The sequence below is a fragment of the Eleutherodactylus coqui genome, chromosome 1, assembly GCF_035609145.1.
Source record: "Eleutherodactylus coqui strain aEleCoq1 chromosome 1, aEleCoq1.hap1, whole genome shotgun sequence".
NCBI classification, from domain to species: domain Eukaryota; kingdom Metazoa; phylum Chordata; class Amphibia; order Anura; family Eleutherodactylidae; genus Eleutherodactylus; species Eleutherodactylus coqui.
In genome coordinates this window covers 356,433,710-356,450,616 of record NC_089837.1, presented here as the reverse complement: position 1 = coordinate 356,450,616, position 16,907 = coordinate 356,433,710, and the positions used below count along the sequence as shown (strand labels likewise).

At 41.5% G+C, this 16,907-nt stretch overlaps 1 protein-coding gene across 4 annotated transcripts in view; it reads left to right on the top strand.

Annotated features, from left to right (window-relative positions):
* The window catches only part of SH3RF3 (SH3 domain containing ring finger 3), a 405,318-nt gene that overhangs the window by 364,373 nt on the left and 24,038 nt on the right, over positions 1 to 16,907 (top strand). For all 4 annotated transcript variants that reach the window (XM_066577431.1, XM_066577438.1, XM_066577455.1 and 1 more), the window contains 2 exons: positions 10,405 to 10,652; positions 16,017 to 16,354. In XM_066577431.1, the coding sequence (XP_066433528.1) occupies positions 10,405 to 10,652; positions 16,017 to 16,354 (586 nt within the window). The remainder of the gene's footprint in view (positions 1 to 10,404; positions 10,653 to 16,016; positions 16,355 to 16,907) is intronic.

The window sequence follows — 16,907 nt, the reverse complement described above, 5'->3', positions numbered from 1 at the left end:
CGCCCATCTGAACTGATTAATTGGAATCCAATGCATCAGATGGGTAGCATATATCAACCGTTCGTGAAAATGTGACCGATATATGCTTGTGTGAATAAGACTTATGCGGATATATTTTGCAAACAGTAACCTGTAATTATAACTGGATCGATCATGTGCATTTGTTTGTTAGTTAAGACTATAGAAGTGTGTTATTGGCAGCTGCTCAAATGAGGGAGATTTATGAAAGCGTCTAAAAGAAAAACTGTCTTTCCTGCCCATTGCAACCAATCAAGGAGCAGCTTTCATTTCAGATTCTGTTCGCTATGATTGGTTGTTACTGGCATGAAAGACAGTTTTTCTTTTAGACAATTTTCATAAATCTGTGCCAATATGTTTGTAATAGCATTGTGTTGTCATAGCAACAGATTGTCTTGGGGATTTATATGTGTCTCTTCACAGTTGGCAATAGTAAAAACAAGGCAAACAAAATTAATTCCAAGGGACCAGTCTTGAACCAGCACTGTTATTATGTAAAATTGCTGCAATAGCGGAGCTGAAGTGCAGCGTGACTATTACACGTTCATATATAATATTTATCTGTGCTTTCTGGTAAGGATAGCAGAGACCTTACTGGAAATAAATTTGCAGTTCTGAATGGCTTTTTGCACAATCAATACTTCAAGTCAATTGTTTGCTGACTTTCTTACAGATTTCAGAAACAAAACGTTGTTTATGACTATCTACTGGAAGAGGACTGCACATATAATGAAAAAGTTTGCCATCATTTTTAAGCTATTGCGTTAAACTATTACATGCCTGTGTTTCAATTCCTTGACATTTTTTTAAATCCCTGTTCACTACCAGTGAATAGAAACATCCAGAGACCTGATTATATTCAGCAGACAGAGGTTTGCTGAAGGAACACTTCAGGCAAAACCTGTGTACCAAGGGTATAAGGTCGTCTTTGAGATGAACCCCCTGCAACCATGAACCACACTCTCTTAGGCCTCGGTCAGACCAGCGTGTGTTTTACGAGCACATAATGCACACTTCAAAAAGAACCAATGGGTTCCTATAGAAGCGTTCATATGTGCAGAATTAACAGCGCAAAACAGCGTGCATCTAAAAAAGATAGGACATAGTTGTGCATTTTGCAGGAGTTTCCCTTGACTCCTATGGGAGCAGGAGTTAATGGAAACTCCTGTGCAGGGAATAGCTTCCCCACTGCGTACAGGAGGGCATTTAAAGGTGCTTCTGGCCAGAAGCACCTTTTAAATGTCATGCTGTTGACTCCTTAATCCCCAAAGGGATGAGGGGACTCCCCGAGGGTTCTGATAATCCCCATGGGGAGTCTCCTCATCACTGAACACTGTGACAGCACAACATTTTTTAGGCATGCGTTTTTGTGCACATAAATTCGCACATACAAATGCCCATCTGACTGAGCCCTAATTCATATATACTTCAAAATGGTAGCAATAAAAACTACAACTGTTTCTGCAAAACCTAGCCCTCACATTGCTCTTCTATTCTATTCTATTGATCTTAAAATGTAGCAATGCAGATTCAATTGTTTTTCTTTAAAAACATGTTTATATTCTGCAAAAGTGGCAAAAAAAATCTATATAAACTTGGTATTGTAGTAATCATGCTGATCCAGATAAGACAGTTACCATATTATTTGTACCAAATGGTGATTGCCATAAAAACAAAACTCAGACAATGGCAAAATGTCTGCGGGGTTTTTCCTCCCCCCCCCCAAAAAAAAATTAGTAAATGTTATATAATACAACCAGTCAGGAAGTTCCAATGGAGCAAGAGCCAGATCTTTTGGAGAAGGAGATAGCCTGGGTCGTGAAACAACTTCCAAACTGTAAAGCCTTGGCATTGACTACATACTAACTGAGTTACTCAAACCAGTGCCAATCCCAATGGTAACAATGCTTTGTCAACAGATCTGCAGCACCAAATCATGGCCCAATGACTGGACACACTTAGCCTTTGTCTCATTTCCAAAAAAAGACAATACACAAGAATGCTGCAACAATCCAACCATCGCACTCATATGGCATGCAAGCAAAATCCTATTCAAGATTACTCAAAAACGCGTAAACTCATTTGTTGAGAAGGAGCTCCCTGACATCCAAGTCAGATTTTGTACAGGACGTGGAACCAGAGATGGAGAAGATGCGGGAATATCAGAAGAACATGTACATGTGCTTCATAGACTACAGCAAAACATTTGACTGCATTGAACACAACAAGCTGTGGAAATGTATGAAGCTAATGGGCATACAAGAGCATCAGGAAGAATTAATGTAATCACTTTATGAGAACCGAGAAGCCACAGTACGGACAGCTTGCGGTAACACTGACTGGTTCGAGATTGAGAAAGACATCCGACCTGTTATGAAAGAACCATAACCTGTAAAAAACAACTTCCCTGACTAGCACCCCCTTCACAGGGGGAGACAGATGTGCAATGTGGGGGGCATTCTTCCGAGCAGATGAAGCACTTGTTTACTCCACTAAAGCTGCGATCCACAGGACCCAATCAGGCGTAGGTGAGGACAGGCCTTCCTGGGGCCAGGAAATCTGAAACTGCTGTTCTGCTGTTTGCTTTTTAACTGTATGTCTGTCCTCAGGATGCAGTTGAAATTGTTGCCGCTGCCCGGGAGCCTAGTACATGTACACTTTTTGCCTGATGATTAAAGCAGTCTATGTATCTATAGTACAAAGGTAGCAGTTGATTTAAGCCCTGATGTCTGAGGGTCTGAAAGACCCAGCTGTCACATACGAAGAGACCAGTATATTGTAAAGGCAGGTAACACTAGGAAAAGTTTGTACATAGGTGTAAATTATACAGCTTTGTAATAACCTAACAGCAACACTGCTGGATGAAGTTTGTCAGTCTAAGATTATGTCTTAAGATAAAAAGAAACTAAGGGACAGCCACAGGATGCAAAACAGAGCGGACACCCCTACAAGAAAAAAAAAAAACAGAAGCAAATGCTAGCAGTATCACATCCCACAGATGCTGTCATGCTTCTCAATTGACTGTGATGTTGCAGATTTTGCACTGGGACTCAAGTAATGTCTCTGCCGAAGGGTGAATGAAATGTCATCAAAATGAGGCTGAATGCAGTTTGGGTACTGTTATAGCTGTAAAAGGGGTAATTTAAAAGCCAATGAAGTAGAAAGTAGCAAGATTTTACACCAGAACTGAACAGTTGTTAGTATCCAAGCAAGGTTGTAATTACCATATAGTATACTACAGCAGGTACACAGTGAGAACTTGTCAGTTGAAATGTAGTATATTGATGTAACTGGCAGCAGTCATAACTGTGTGACAGATCTGTTTGACGGATCCAAATGGTCACTGACCTCATTGACTCATTGGGGTTCATCCGAGAACAGCAGGAGCACTGACAGCTGCATTGTTCTTGGAGCTCTCAGCTGGTATCCCGCTGAGAGCTCTGAGCGAGATACCATCTGAAATAATACTATCAGCGTTATCCCACCAAGAACTCAGTGTGAGGCGTTGATAAGGCTTATCGCTGACTTTTAGCTTGCTTAAAGTTAGCGATCAACAAATAGTGCACGATGGCCGCGCGATTAGAAACAGCGATTATCACTCAAAAGATGGCTTTTGAGCGAATTTTAAGTGATAATCGTTGTGTCTAAATGGGCCTTTATAAAGAGAATTTGAGGATGGGGAGCAAAAGATAAAGCTGCCCTTTCTTATCAAAAACTGTCAGAGAGACAGTTCTCTTTGAGACACATAATGAATCAGCTTCATTGTATTCTTCACAAGTGGCTTATTTTCTGACTCTAATTATCCCAATAGTCCATTGCTTTGCCCACATAGGTTACCCTTTTAGAACTGCAATCCAATAAATAATTATTCAAAATGTGTTTATGAGCTTCTGGAAAAAGCACCTCACTGTCATCATGCGCGCTTTCGCTGTGGCTTCCAACTTTGAATACTCCTTAAAATGGAATAAGGGTTTGTTCACAAGTTTGTTCATTTCAGTCAGATCTCTCTGGCTTTTTGTATATCAGAATAACGTGGCATGTACTATTTTATAGAGTAAAAATGGAAACCAAGCTTGCCCAATTTAAATGAACTTCAAGTCAAAAACTTTCAAAAACTTCACAGTGCTCTTAAATCCTCACATGAAATAACTTTGTAAAGTATTTCCCCTCAAAACTCAACCATTTGTGTTGCAAAATGGAAGTGGATATCATTGTCTACCACTGAAGCTGCACTTCAGTCACAAACGCAATATCTATAAGCCTCGCTCACATTAAACATACAACTCCTACTTTCTCTCTTCTGTCTTGTTAGTACACTCTTGTGGTCATTCAGCTCTCAAACAGCTCAAAGATTGCTTTTCTAAATCAGTGCCAATGCTGCTGTGATCACAGGACTTTATTAACTAGAAAGTTTCCTTTACAGACATGCAGTTTGTAATTTCCTATTTTGGTAAGATGTTCAGGTTATTTTAGTTACTGTATCTCACTTTCTATCGATCTCAGCAGAGAAGGAACAAAGGGTTGCATTTATTCAAGTCTTCTCATACTTTGTCCCATATTGAAATGAATGGAATGTGCAACCTGAATATAGATGAGGCTAACAAACAACATAGAGATAGTTGTGATAGATTTCTTCTTGTCAGTTCTTACAAGCAGGAGACCGTGAAGATCAGCGTGAAGCCATTTCTCATAGAAATACACTGGAGAGTTTGCACAAAGTTCAGACAGATAACATAGACAGTTAGCATGAATCAGGGGAGCTTCATAATTCTGTAGCTAATCATTGTGTGGTTTCATCTACTATATAACTTCTCCTCTGCTCCCTTAGCTTGGGCAGAAGGGATATATTTAGCTATGTATAGGTGAAATATTGAGGAATAAGCTGTGTTGGAAGGAGAGGTGTCTGACAACTATCAGGAGGGATTTAATAAATGCTGATGTAATCTTGTACTTTAGCGTAAAGGCCCATTTACACGCAATGGTTATCGCTCAAAATTTGTCCAAACGATGGCATATGAACGATCATCGTTGCGTGTAAATGCTGCTATTGTTTTCTTTTCGGCTGAGCGATGATTTAAGTGAGCTTAAAATCCATCGTTAAACTGGAGAGAAGATAACAGAGACCACACGCTGTGTTGTCCACCGGAGTCGGAGATTACATTGTATTCTGCCGACAGCCCGTGCAAGAACAATGGAGCTGTGTGCAGATCCTGAGCCCTTAAAGTGCTTTTTAAGTGTATCTTTGGAGGTGCACTTCAAGTAATAGGCAAACAAGCAAACTGATAATATCAGATCAAGAAGGATCCGTTAAATTGATCATAAAGCATCCATGATTGTCAATCCTAAAAAAAAAGCCATAACACAAGAGGGAATAGATCCTAATTTGTTAAAATGGAATTCCATGAAGTACAGGACAGCACATAGATGCCATATGAGAGAGGTCAGCGATCACACACTGCACTGCTGCTCTGGACTTGCAGGCTTGAGGAGTGATATACTGCACGACCAGCGGGACACATAAAATGAGACGGTAGTCCGGCTTCAGCCTGCAGGCCTTGTGTTTGAGACATGTGTCTTAGATAATAAATATATGATGGAATACCCCTTTAAGTAATGACCATGGAAATAAGGTATACATATGTGGCAGAAAATGGTAAGATTATATATTGGATATTTGATATAAATGCATTGATACAAAAATGATTTAGAATTCCTTTCTGCTTTAAGTGTTTACGTGTGTATATTTAATGCTATGAAGAGAAGGGGAAAACAGCTGCTTATTCATTCAGGCATGGTCTTTTATGGAATGTTTGATACTACTAAAATGTTTTTGCCCAATAAATAGAGAACATTGGGAACAAAGATTGCCAAACTGCCCAGAAGCTAACTGCAGAACATCTGCTTTTGTTTTCCTTTTCTCATCTCAAGCAAACTTTCTATGCCACTTATTCTGCTATATGAATGAGGCTGGACTTACATGGCCATAATTCGCTATGTGCCGCTCCCGAGAGACACACATGCAACATGCAGCGAGTACGCAATGAAAATGCACTATCTTGACGTGTATGCGCATGTAATATGTGCCAAGATAGAACATGCCGTAATTTTTTTTTGCTTGTGTATTTCGCACAATTCATGTGTATGGCTGATTGCTACTGCATATTACACACGCAAAATACAAGCAGGTAATAAGTTGTGGGAGCCCAACCAAAGATAGCAATTTATATGTTCGGTATATTAATAATGTGAGGAAATAACCTATTGTGAATATATTAGTTTACATAGGGCATAGATTTGATATTTGTTAACATGTAGAGCCGGGTGGAAGTTAGCAGGTCTGCATTAGAAAACAATCCTCAACAAATGATATGGTATCACTAATCTGTGGATGAAGTATTCAGCAGTGTAGTCTATTCTAGTAATTGATATACAAAGTAAATTTCATTCATGTGACTAAAACCTGATGCTTTGGCTGCTATGATGATTCTTATGTATATAGTAGCCAAGGCATAGATATGTATACAGAGGTTAGTCCCTTAGATGCATACAACATGCAGCAAAGGGAAGTTAAAGAAAAGCTTAAAAATGATACAAATTAGACACAACATTTTTGCTACACTTAGACTAACTTCACACGGTCAAGCACGATATCAGGCTGTGAATCATGGCCCGGTTTTGTGCATTTTCTCTGAAGATGCGAGGCTTTGTACTTTCAAAACTGTGTCGCATCAATTCGGGGAGGTGGCGATTGTTTTCAATGGGAGACCTCGAGACCTCGTGTCGCGTGCTCCCATCCCTATTGAAAACATGCTGCAATTTGTTTCCCACATCACTCTTGTGTATGACACTATTTAAAAGAATGGGATTCATATTCGTGCAAGATTTGTGCATCTCGCAATGTACAAACCTTGAGTGATTTTCTAGCCCCTGTGAAGCCGGCTTGACATACAGCTTAAAGTGAATGAATAAAAACAAAACTGTCTTCATATGTAACATCCAGTACATGTACTTCATAAAATAACTCAAGAGATAAAAAAGCATTTTCCATAATGGCACAATGTTTGCATTGTCCCTCTGTACATCTCGCTCAGGTAACCCTGTGTGCTTGACAACCATGACCTAATGTTGTTGCTTTAATAAAAGCTTTTAACTTTGTATATTTTACTTACAGCCATATCAAATCAGCCTTGAGTGCAGGTTTTGCTTTAAGTGGGTTATTACAGCATAAACCTCCATACTGTGCAGTTAGATTACCACTGTGAGCGCGCAGCAGCATTTGCATATAAACTGCATCAAGCATTACGCATACCTGCTACCTTGTGCCACGCACAATAGTGTGCTATACCGCTCCAGCTATTTTATGCAAAATATAGGTCAGCTCCATCTTCATTTAACAGAATTATGTAGAACAAACACAAAAGTATGTAGAAAAAAATCTGTTTGTACTATGAATCATAATAAAGTGCTTCAGAGTGAATTCACGAAGGAGGTTGATTTTCTTTATCGCGTGAATATTTCCAAATTTCTAAAAGTTGCTGACATTTGCTGTCTGACAGATTGTGAGGATTCAGCCAGTCCACAGCTTTCTTTTCTTATTAGTCCAAGTTTACACTACGAATGATGATGTAACCTGACAATGAACACTGGACGTGTAATACGATAAGAAAATATCAGAGGCTACAAAGTGCACTGAGCGAAGGTCTTGCAAGTGGTTCAAGCCTGGGTACATATAGAGAGTGTCCCTGTTTCCATATTATTCATCGTGAACAAACTTCTTTAGGCCGGCTTCAAACAGGCGATAAAATTGTGTAAGACTTGTGTGTTTTAAGACGCACAAATAAGAACCCCATTCTTTTGAATGGGATCATACACAGGAGCAACGTTTTTCTGCATGGCACCACGATGTGATGCAGGAAACAAATTGTGGTATGTTCTATCTGGCTGCTTGATTTTGCATCACGCTGCCCATGACACGGGTATAATGGAGTCGGTTCCGCTGCGGATACCCCTTACCCTAGCAACCTCCCCTCGACTTAACTAAAGTGACTACAAATACCATTTCCTTTTAATTAAATTGGCCACATCAGCCATATTTATTGACAAACATCACATTAACATTATCAAAACATTTTATACCCCAATATAGAACGTAGGGGGAGATCCTGGGAGCCCTGTAAACCTCTGTCACTTCAACAACCTGGGAAATAGTTGTAACTGCCGCCCGTCGCATACTAACCGACTCGGGTGACCCCATTTCCCAAAACAGGCCTCCCGCCGCGAACCAACAAACTCGGGAGCCCCACCATTCACCAACTCGCCTCTAATCGTCTACCTCCCGACACCGAGGCCAGCTAACAATATCCTGGATAGCCCCACTCACCAACTAGCCTCCAGTCGACAACCTCCCGACACCAAGGCTGGCTAGCCATACCCTTGCTAGCCCCACTCACCAATTAGCCTCTAGTCGCCAACCTCCCGACACCAAGGCTTTCTAGTTATACCCTGGCTAGCCACTCTCACCAACTTTGCAGGGCACCACCCTGGCAAAGCAAAAAGGCGACAGACCCACCAACTAATTAATCAAATGAGGGGAGGTAGCTATCCAGCCCCTACCTTCCCCCACCATACTTTTATGCTGACTTTAAGGACCCCTCCCCCTCACCGCTGTCATGACAATGCTACCAACCCTACCCCACCTGTACTTTAGGGTGGTGGGTGGGACTCTTCTCCACTGCTACAGTCTTCTTCCTCAGGTCCCGGTCTAACTCTTATCTTATCTTCTTCCCGCACTTTCTTCTCTCACAGGCAAAACCCACCCCACTTTCTACTCCTCCTCTCTTCACAGCATTCCCTGAACTATTTAACCCTTTCCCTCCCCGTTAACTCTGTCATGCCTGCCTACACTTATTGCCCTCCGGGCTCAGCTCCAGTATTTCTTTGTTTTTAATCAGCAGCATCAGCCGTATTGAAAGCAATGGGAGAAACTCTACGATATAGCATGCGCTATATAAATAATGCTGATTATTATTATAAATATTGTAACTTTCAGGGAGTTGTATTACATCAATGGGAATGAGACCTAAACTCAGACCCTGGTAAATTATTATTATTTTGGGGGGGAAAAAGAGAGTGAGATGGGGGCAACCTTACACAAGGCTGCCCCCCCACCCCCCACCCCATAGAAGGCACCCCCTGGTTGTTCTCTTCACCTCTCAGCAGTCACAGCATTGTTCCATCCGCTTCTTGTGGCAGTCTTATCCTCGGCTGCCACAGCTCCTCCCACAACAGCTTCGCTCTGGTTACAGGACAGGGGTTGTCAGAGCAGATGGTGAGACCGCCGACAACGAGGCAGTTAGAGCCACATGGCGACTACTGGTGAGGGGACTGACTGATATTTACTGTTGAGACGCAGATAAACAATGTGAGGGGAGACTATTTACTGGGGGAATAGAGACTGTTTATTCTGAGGGGACGTGTATACAGAGTGGGAAGAGATTATATTCTGTAGATATACTGTGTGTGGGGGAATAAAACACTACAGGGGAGTATATACTGTGTCTGTGTAAGGAGAGATACTACTGTATGTGTGCGGAGTGGAGACTACTTCGTGGTAGTATATACTGTGTGGGGGGGAGTGAACACTTGGGGGGGAGTATATACTATATGGGGGAGAGAAATCCAAAACTCCAAGCTGATGGATTCTATTCGATGTGGGTTTCGAAGTTGCAACAACCTGTGAGTCACACCATGACTCCACTGACTCCAGCAGTCTTTGGTCATGCAACCCCTGCAGCGTCCAGTTATCAGGTAGCCCCAATCTAAAACTTTCTGCCATCTCTAAAATAAAACTCTGAGCTCCATCCTCATGTACTGGTCACATAATGCTGACATCTTGGTAGGTCCTTCACTACAACTTATCCTCCATACAGCTGAGCTCCATCCTCATGGTCTGGTCACATGATGGTGACATTTTGGTAGGTCCTTCACTACAACCTATCCTCCATACTGCTGAGCTCCATCCTTATGTATTGATCACATGATGGTGACATTTTGGTAGGTCCTTCACCACCGCTTTTACTGACAGAGCAAGCAGCCCACAGTAGACTCAGGTCCATCTGGCATTTGCCAGATTATCAGAGTCATATTAAGCCACCGGTATTACTGTGTAACAACTCCCCATTTTCCATCACTATGTAACCTTCTTGTTTTTTAACTTTTAGTTAAATGTTTATAAAGATATAACAACGGTGACCCTATAAGCGGAATGATATCTGTCAGAATAAATTTGATTTCACTACAAAATAAAGCTGGAGTGAATGTAACAAAGACATATTATGAAGAGGCTACAGAATTTTATGTCACGTTGTTTTTGTTTTACTTCTTTAGGATGCCTGCTGGACTTGCCCAGTCAAGAAACTGCACCATGGGAGTTCCGCTAACAAGCAGAGGTTCTCCATTAGCTTCGCATACGTCTCCTGGTGGGATGACAAATTGTACCAACGTCGTCAGACCTGTTCTCCCTATTACTGTACCTCAGATACATGCTCACCAATCTCCAACATCCTCTCAGAACAATTCATCCAAGATCTCCAACCAGCAAGCTATTAACCACACACGCACCTCTGTGCAGATGGGTAAGTAGAAGAATAAAACTGAAGGCAGGTTCTGCTTGGTTGCAAAAATATATAAAATTTGTAAATCAGTTTGCATGTTTCAGCTTTAAAATAAAATGTACAATTCTGGCAACAATATCACACCAAGGCGAGTGACACACCAGCGTATTCCGGCTGCAAAATGACCAGAGCCAAACAAGCAGAGGGCAGCCAAGCCCAGTAGAGCAAATGACAGTCACATAAGACCACCACCACTCAGATCAGTGGAAGATCTCTTCGGCATGGAAGGAGACAGCCTGTCTCTCCGTCTGCTCAGAGGCGGCTGCAAATGACACTCAAAGAAAATAATCATGAGGTAACTTCTGGCTAGTGAATGAGAGACAGGTCTACAATGGAGAGCCTGTTTATTGTGATGAGTCGGGCATTGTAGGATTAGGGACTAAGACTGAAATGCGGTTTGCTATGACAAAAAGTAGGCAAGTGCCTCTCTGCAACCTGTGCAGTGGGGCATACACTAAGAGACTATAATATCATAGCTGGAGAGGTTGTTGCCAGATGTGGAGGAAGCTGTTGGGTCAGAAAAAATTGCCTTTTTATCAGGATGGTCTCTCTAGGGACTGAAGACTGGTGAGGGACCACTTGTATATGTTTGACCCCTTCAGGTCTGAAGGCCTGCGCAAGGAGTATTAGAGACTACCCATGTAGTGGGCCCATTGTTGTGTTTTGGAACTATGTTCACTCCTGTGGAGTAAATCCATATGTGTATATATACATGTACAGTAGTAACATTTTTGTTTTGTGCTGCACAAACTATCTTGCCTCTGTCTGTCCACAGAGGTGCCATATAACACCACCCCTGCATTACACGACCATAGCACCAGTCTCAGCCTCCTGCTGTGGCCAGAAATTGAATACACCAGCTTAACAGTTTCATTTAGCTTGCTGGTACAAAAGGCACTGTTTCTCAAAAAGAGCATACACTCAAGCAACCTTTGACAGAAAGGATAATCCCTTAAAATTGTGCCATCAGATCCACATGAAGAACTTGGCATATGTACGATTATGCATTCTAACACTGTTATAGACCAATCACCATGTAGTTCCCCACCAAACACCATGTAGCGTTTCCAGCACTAGGTTGGACCTGCAGATGTAGTAGCCATACAAGTCCAGAGTGTAGTCAGGCTAGTGCCAGGAGTCAGCAACAGATGGTCTCAATTTGCAGTACAAAGGAGAAGGCAGGTAGCGTTGTCAGGAGAAAAGCCAGGCGTTGATAACGAAAGGTCTCAAGTCGCAATACAAAAAAAAGAGACGGGTAGCATAGTCAGGAGCAAAGCCAGGGGTGTATAACAAAGGGCCTCAAGTCACAATACAAAAGAGGAGGCGGGTAGCATAGTCAGGAGGAAAGCCATGGGTCGATAACAGGAGGTCTCAAGTCTCAGTACAAAGAAGGAGGCGGGTTGTGATGTCAGGAGTAAAGCCTGGGGTTGCTAATAGAAAGTCTCAATTGTCTGTAGAGGAGCAGGTTGGCAGTGGAGCTTGACTATGGCCTCCCTCACACAGACGTTTTTGTACAGTGTTTAGTGCTGCCTTTTCAGCGCTGCGCTAAAGGCTGTACAACGCTCCCATTCATTTTCATGGGACTGTTCACACAGGCGTCAAAATGTAGCATTTTTAACGCTGCACTTTGACAGTAATGCATGTTCTATTCTTAGCTATTTTCAGCCCTGCATCACCCATTGAAATTAATGGGCAGAGGTTTCAGCGCTGCTGAAAACGTGGCACAACTTGGTACCATGCTTTTGGCAGTGCTAAACGGCGCTGCTAGCTGCACTACCTAAATAAAGGAATACTCACGTAGCTGGCACTGTGTGGGACTCTCCAGAGCTCCGTGCAGGCTGCTGGGCACTTGTCAAGCTGAGGATCTTTTGCTAGTGACGGGGATTGAAATCCCCCACCTCCAGCAAGAGATTGCTCTGATTGACTGAGCGCCGCTGAGTGTCAGCTGGCTCCGCCAACTACAGCCAGTGCTGGATGCATGGCTGTGATTGGTGCATCCAGCACTGGCTGTGATTGGCGCAGCCAGCTGACACTCAGTGGCACTCAGCCAATCAGAACAATCTCTTGCTGGGGGCAGGGGATTTCAATCCCCATCACTAGCAAAAGATCCTCTGTCGGCTTGATAAGTGCTGGGAGCTCCAGAGAGCAGCAGCAGGACCAGACAGTGTCAGCTAGGTGAGTATTGATTTATCTTTCAGCATCCTTGGCTGTGTTTTGAGCTGTGCTGAAACAACGAAAAACGCTGAGTTTCTGCAAACACCTGTGTGAGGGAGGCCTAAGACTGTGGAGCAAGATAATCACACATTGAGAGAGTGGTAGGGCCAGACTTTTATAGTGTGCTTAATCAGAAGCAGAGGTGGAGTCAGTACAAGGGAACTAACTGACCAGGAGCACGGGATTATTGCTAGATGTTAGCAGAGGAGCTGTACAGGGGCTGGATGGCTCAGTTGAGAGAGCTGCCGACTGGAGCACAGGAGGTCCTGGGTCATGGGACGTTCTTGAGCACCGTAAAACAGCATCGGAGAGTCTGCTATGCCTTTACTTTAATGATTTATCATATAAGTATAACTAGTAATAGCTAACCACAGTTCTAGTAGCTAGGCACACTGTGTGACAGTCCTGGAACATTACTAATATAGCAACAGTCTTTCTTGACCTCCACATCAAACCTGTATGTAGAAAAAGGATCACAAAATACTATTCACATTGTCAAAAAAACATAGCAATCAGCACCATTTCAGTTCACACTCTGGAGGATGCCTCCTCCACACTTTGCATATCTCTGTATCTTCAAAAAGTGCAATCTGCATCAAAACATTTAGACCATGCCTGCAATTTTATTGTGACCGTTTTGCTATCAAAAGTTGCTGAGAAGCAGTATCCATATGTTCAGAAATGTTGCAATATATTTAAACTTGCTTCTTAGTTTTTATCTTTTCATATTTAAAGTAGATAATATAATATTGTAAATATAGTGGATAATGTAGTAGAACTTACTATGTTGTTTGTACTGAGTCAAGTCTTGTTTGAGTTTTGTTGAAATCCATATACTGTGTATATACAGGGTGTCCCAAAAATGTATACACACAGCTTATAACACACTAAAAGCCCTTTTACATGCCATGATTATTACTTAAACAACCGCACAACAGAACAAACTGCCAACATTTTTAAATTATCTGCATTTTCCTCCAGGAGTTGTTTGCTCAGCTAGGCGTGTGTTTATGTGATAGTTATCACATAAACACACGCCCAGCTGAGCAAACATCTGGCTGGCAGATTCCATTGTTTTTCTCCAGGCAGAGTAAAAAGTGTACTCATTATCTATGCAAAGCAAACACAATCAGTACACTGATAAGAAGTTTTTTGAACAGTGAAGGGATTATATTTTTATGCTGGCTAAAAAACAACTCTAAACGACAATTGACCGAATAGTGCACAACTGCCCGCATTTACATGTTATGATTATCGCTCACTTTCAGCCATTTGAATGAATTTTGTTGTGATAATCATTGCGTGTAAAAGGGGGGGATAAATCAAAACTGGTAAAAATGAAAACTGATTTAGTTGCCCATAGAAACCAATGAGATTCCATTTCTGGAAAATGAAAGCAGAAATCTGATCGGTGGCTATGGACATCTAAGACAGTTTTCTATTGCACCAGTTTTATCTCCCTCACATAATTTTTAATGCTGTTTCAAGCTTAACCAATTAGTAATTGGTGAAGCCAGACTAAGTTTTAAACAAAGAAAATTTACCATAAAGTGCTACTGGAAGTTTGAAAACGCAGTTGGAGTGCAAAGACCATTTCAGACAGAGTTTGAAAAAGATCCACCTAGTTTGAAGTAGATGGAACTTTTCAGAATGTTCATAAAAAAAATTTCAGAAGACTGAAGACATCTATAAACCCCACAAAGCAAGAAATGTTGATGAAAAAAGTATCTCCAAATCCCTGAAAAATCTCTGTGGCAAAAAGGTCATGAGACAGCAATTTCAGAATCAAGTGTTCATCTCATTTTGAAGTACTGTCATTGGAAAAGTTACATTCCAAGAATAGTCTATGCTCTCAATGAAGATGATCCAAACCGGAAAGTGCAGTTTTGCGAGTGGTGCCTGGCAAGATGTGCAGAGAATGCAGATTCCAAGAAAGATTGTTGGAGTGATGAAATTTAAATTAAATGGCTCAATTAACCTCCACAATTGCACCTGCTGGGGACCTGAGAATCCGCATATTATGGAGGAACATTATGTTAATTTACGAGGACATACAGTGTGGTTCGGCTTATCAATGAAGGGATTAATTGGACAATTCTTTTTTTACACTACTGTGACTGGTTTACTTGAACTTACTGCAGTTCTGGGCACCCCAATTTTAAAAAGACATCGACAAACTGGAGCAACTTCAGAGAAGAGTGTTTAGCTTGCAAAAAAGAAGGCTGAGAGGAGACTTAATAGCTGTCTACAAATATCTGAAGGGCTGTCACAGTGGAGAGGGATCAGCCCTATTCTCATTAGCACAAGGAAAGACTAGAAGCAATGGGATGAAACTGAAAGGGAGGAGACACAGATTGGATATTAGACAGTGAGGGTGATATTATTTCTAACAGTGAGGTTGATCAATGGGTGGAACTGGTTGCTATGGGAGGTGGTGAGTTCTCCTCCAAAGGAAGTCTTCAAACAAAGGCTGGACAACTATCTGTCTGGGATGATTTAGTGAATCCTACCGTACTTTGACCAGGGGGTTGGACCCAATGATCCTGGAGATCCTTTCCTGCACTATGATTCTAAGCAGTATTGCCAGGATTTCGAGAATGAAGAATACCATCATGATGTAAGGGCCTACCTTGATGACAATCTGCCAGACAGATGGAGGTTTAGTAGCATGCTGCCAGCGTTCACCTAACCTCAAGCGACTAGACTTTTTCATATTGGATATACTTAAAAGATAAAGTTTTTGGTAAAACAAAAAAAACGCAACAGTCAACGAACTAAGGGCAGCCATTGACCAAGAATGCAAATGAAATGATTTTTGATGTTTGTGATTCCATTGCTTCGCATTATCTGCAGTGCCTGGACCAGAATGATCATCCAATTTGAAAACAGGCATTCACAAAAAGACAAAAGAGTTAGACAAAAAGAATAATTCATTTCTGTATGAAGGATTAAACTGTATGTTAATAAACACTGACTTTATAATCATTCAAGGTACATATACATTTTTTGAGACATCCTGTATATAGTATGCAGTGACTATCCTATAATTATAATAGGAATTGGTTAATTTATGATAAAGTATAGTTAATTATTGTTTTTCATCACTTGTAGCACATCCTGCAGTACAGCCTCAAGAACGTCCCACAGCTACTGTGTCACCTATAAGGACTCACAATTCACCATCTCGACTTACTGCTAGCCCAAATAGGCCACAGTCAACTGTTTCTCCACAACATATGTCCCAGCAGCAGTCCTCTATACAGACTTCTATCGCAGTACACTGTACTCGGCCAATTATCCCCTTAACTTCAGCGGCAGCAGCCATCACACCTCCAAATGTTACTGCATCCAGCATTATTGCTGAAGCTTCCAATGGCCCAGTCAACTGTATGCCAACGGCCAGCCCTACAAACACAGGCTGCAAAACAGAAGAGAGGAAGACGGAGAAAGTAAGTGGCTTTTTAAATTTAGGCTTCATGCACGTAATTATGGCTCCATCTTATCTTCTATATGTCTTTGTACTATACTGAACATTAAAAACCAGGCGCTTATTTTAAAAAGCCTGTCTTTGGGAAGTACTTTCACCCCCGGCTGATTTAAAGGGAACCTGTCAGCTTGAACATGCTTCCCAAACTGCAGACAGGATATTATAGAGCAGGAGGAGCTGACCAGATTGATATATAGGTTTGTGGAAAAAGATTCAGCATAACTTGTATTTCATACAATTATATCAGTCATTCACAGATATCTGTCAATCACTGGTAGCTCCGCCCATTGGACTCTTCAGCTCAGAATGAACAGAGATATAAATGAATAAAATACAAGTTATACTGAATCTTTCCTCATAAAACTATATATCAATCTGCTCAGCTCCTCCTGCTCTATAACATCATGCATGCAGTTTGGACAGCGTTTTCAAGCTGGCAGATTCCCTTTAATAGTTTAATATATGTTCAGCCTGTTTCGCTAACTAATTCTTTATACTTTGAATTTTCTTTTCAT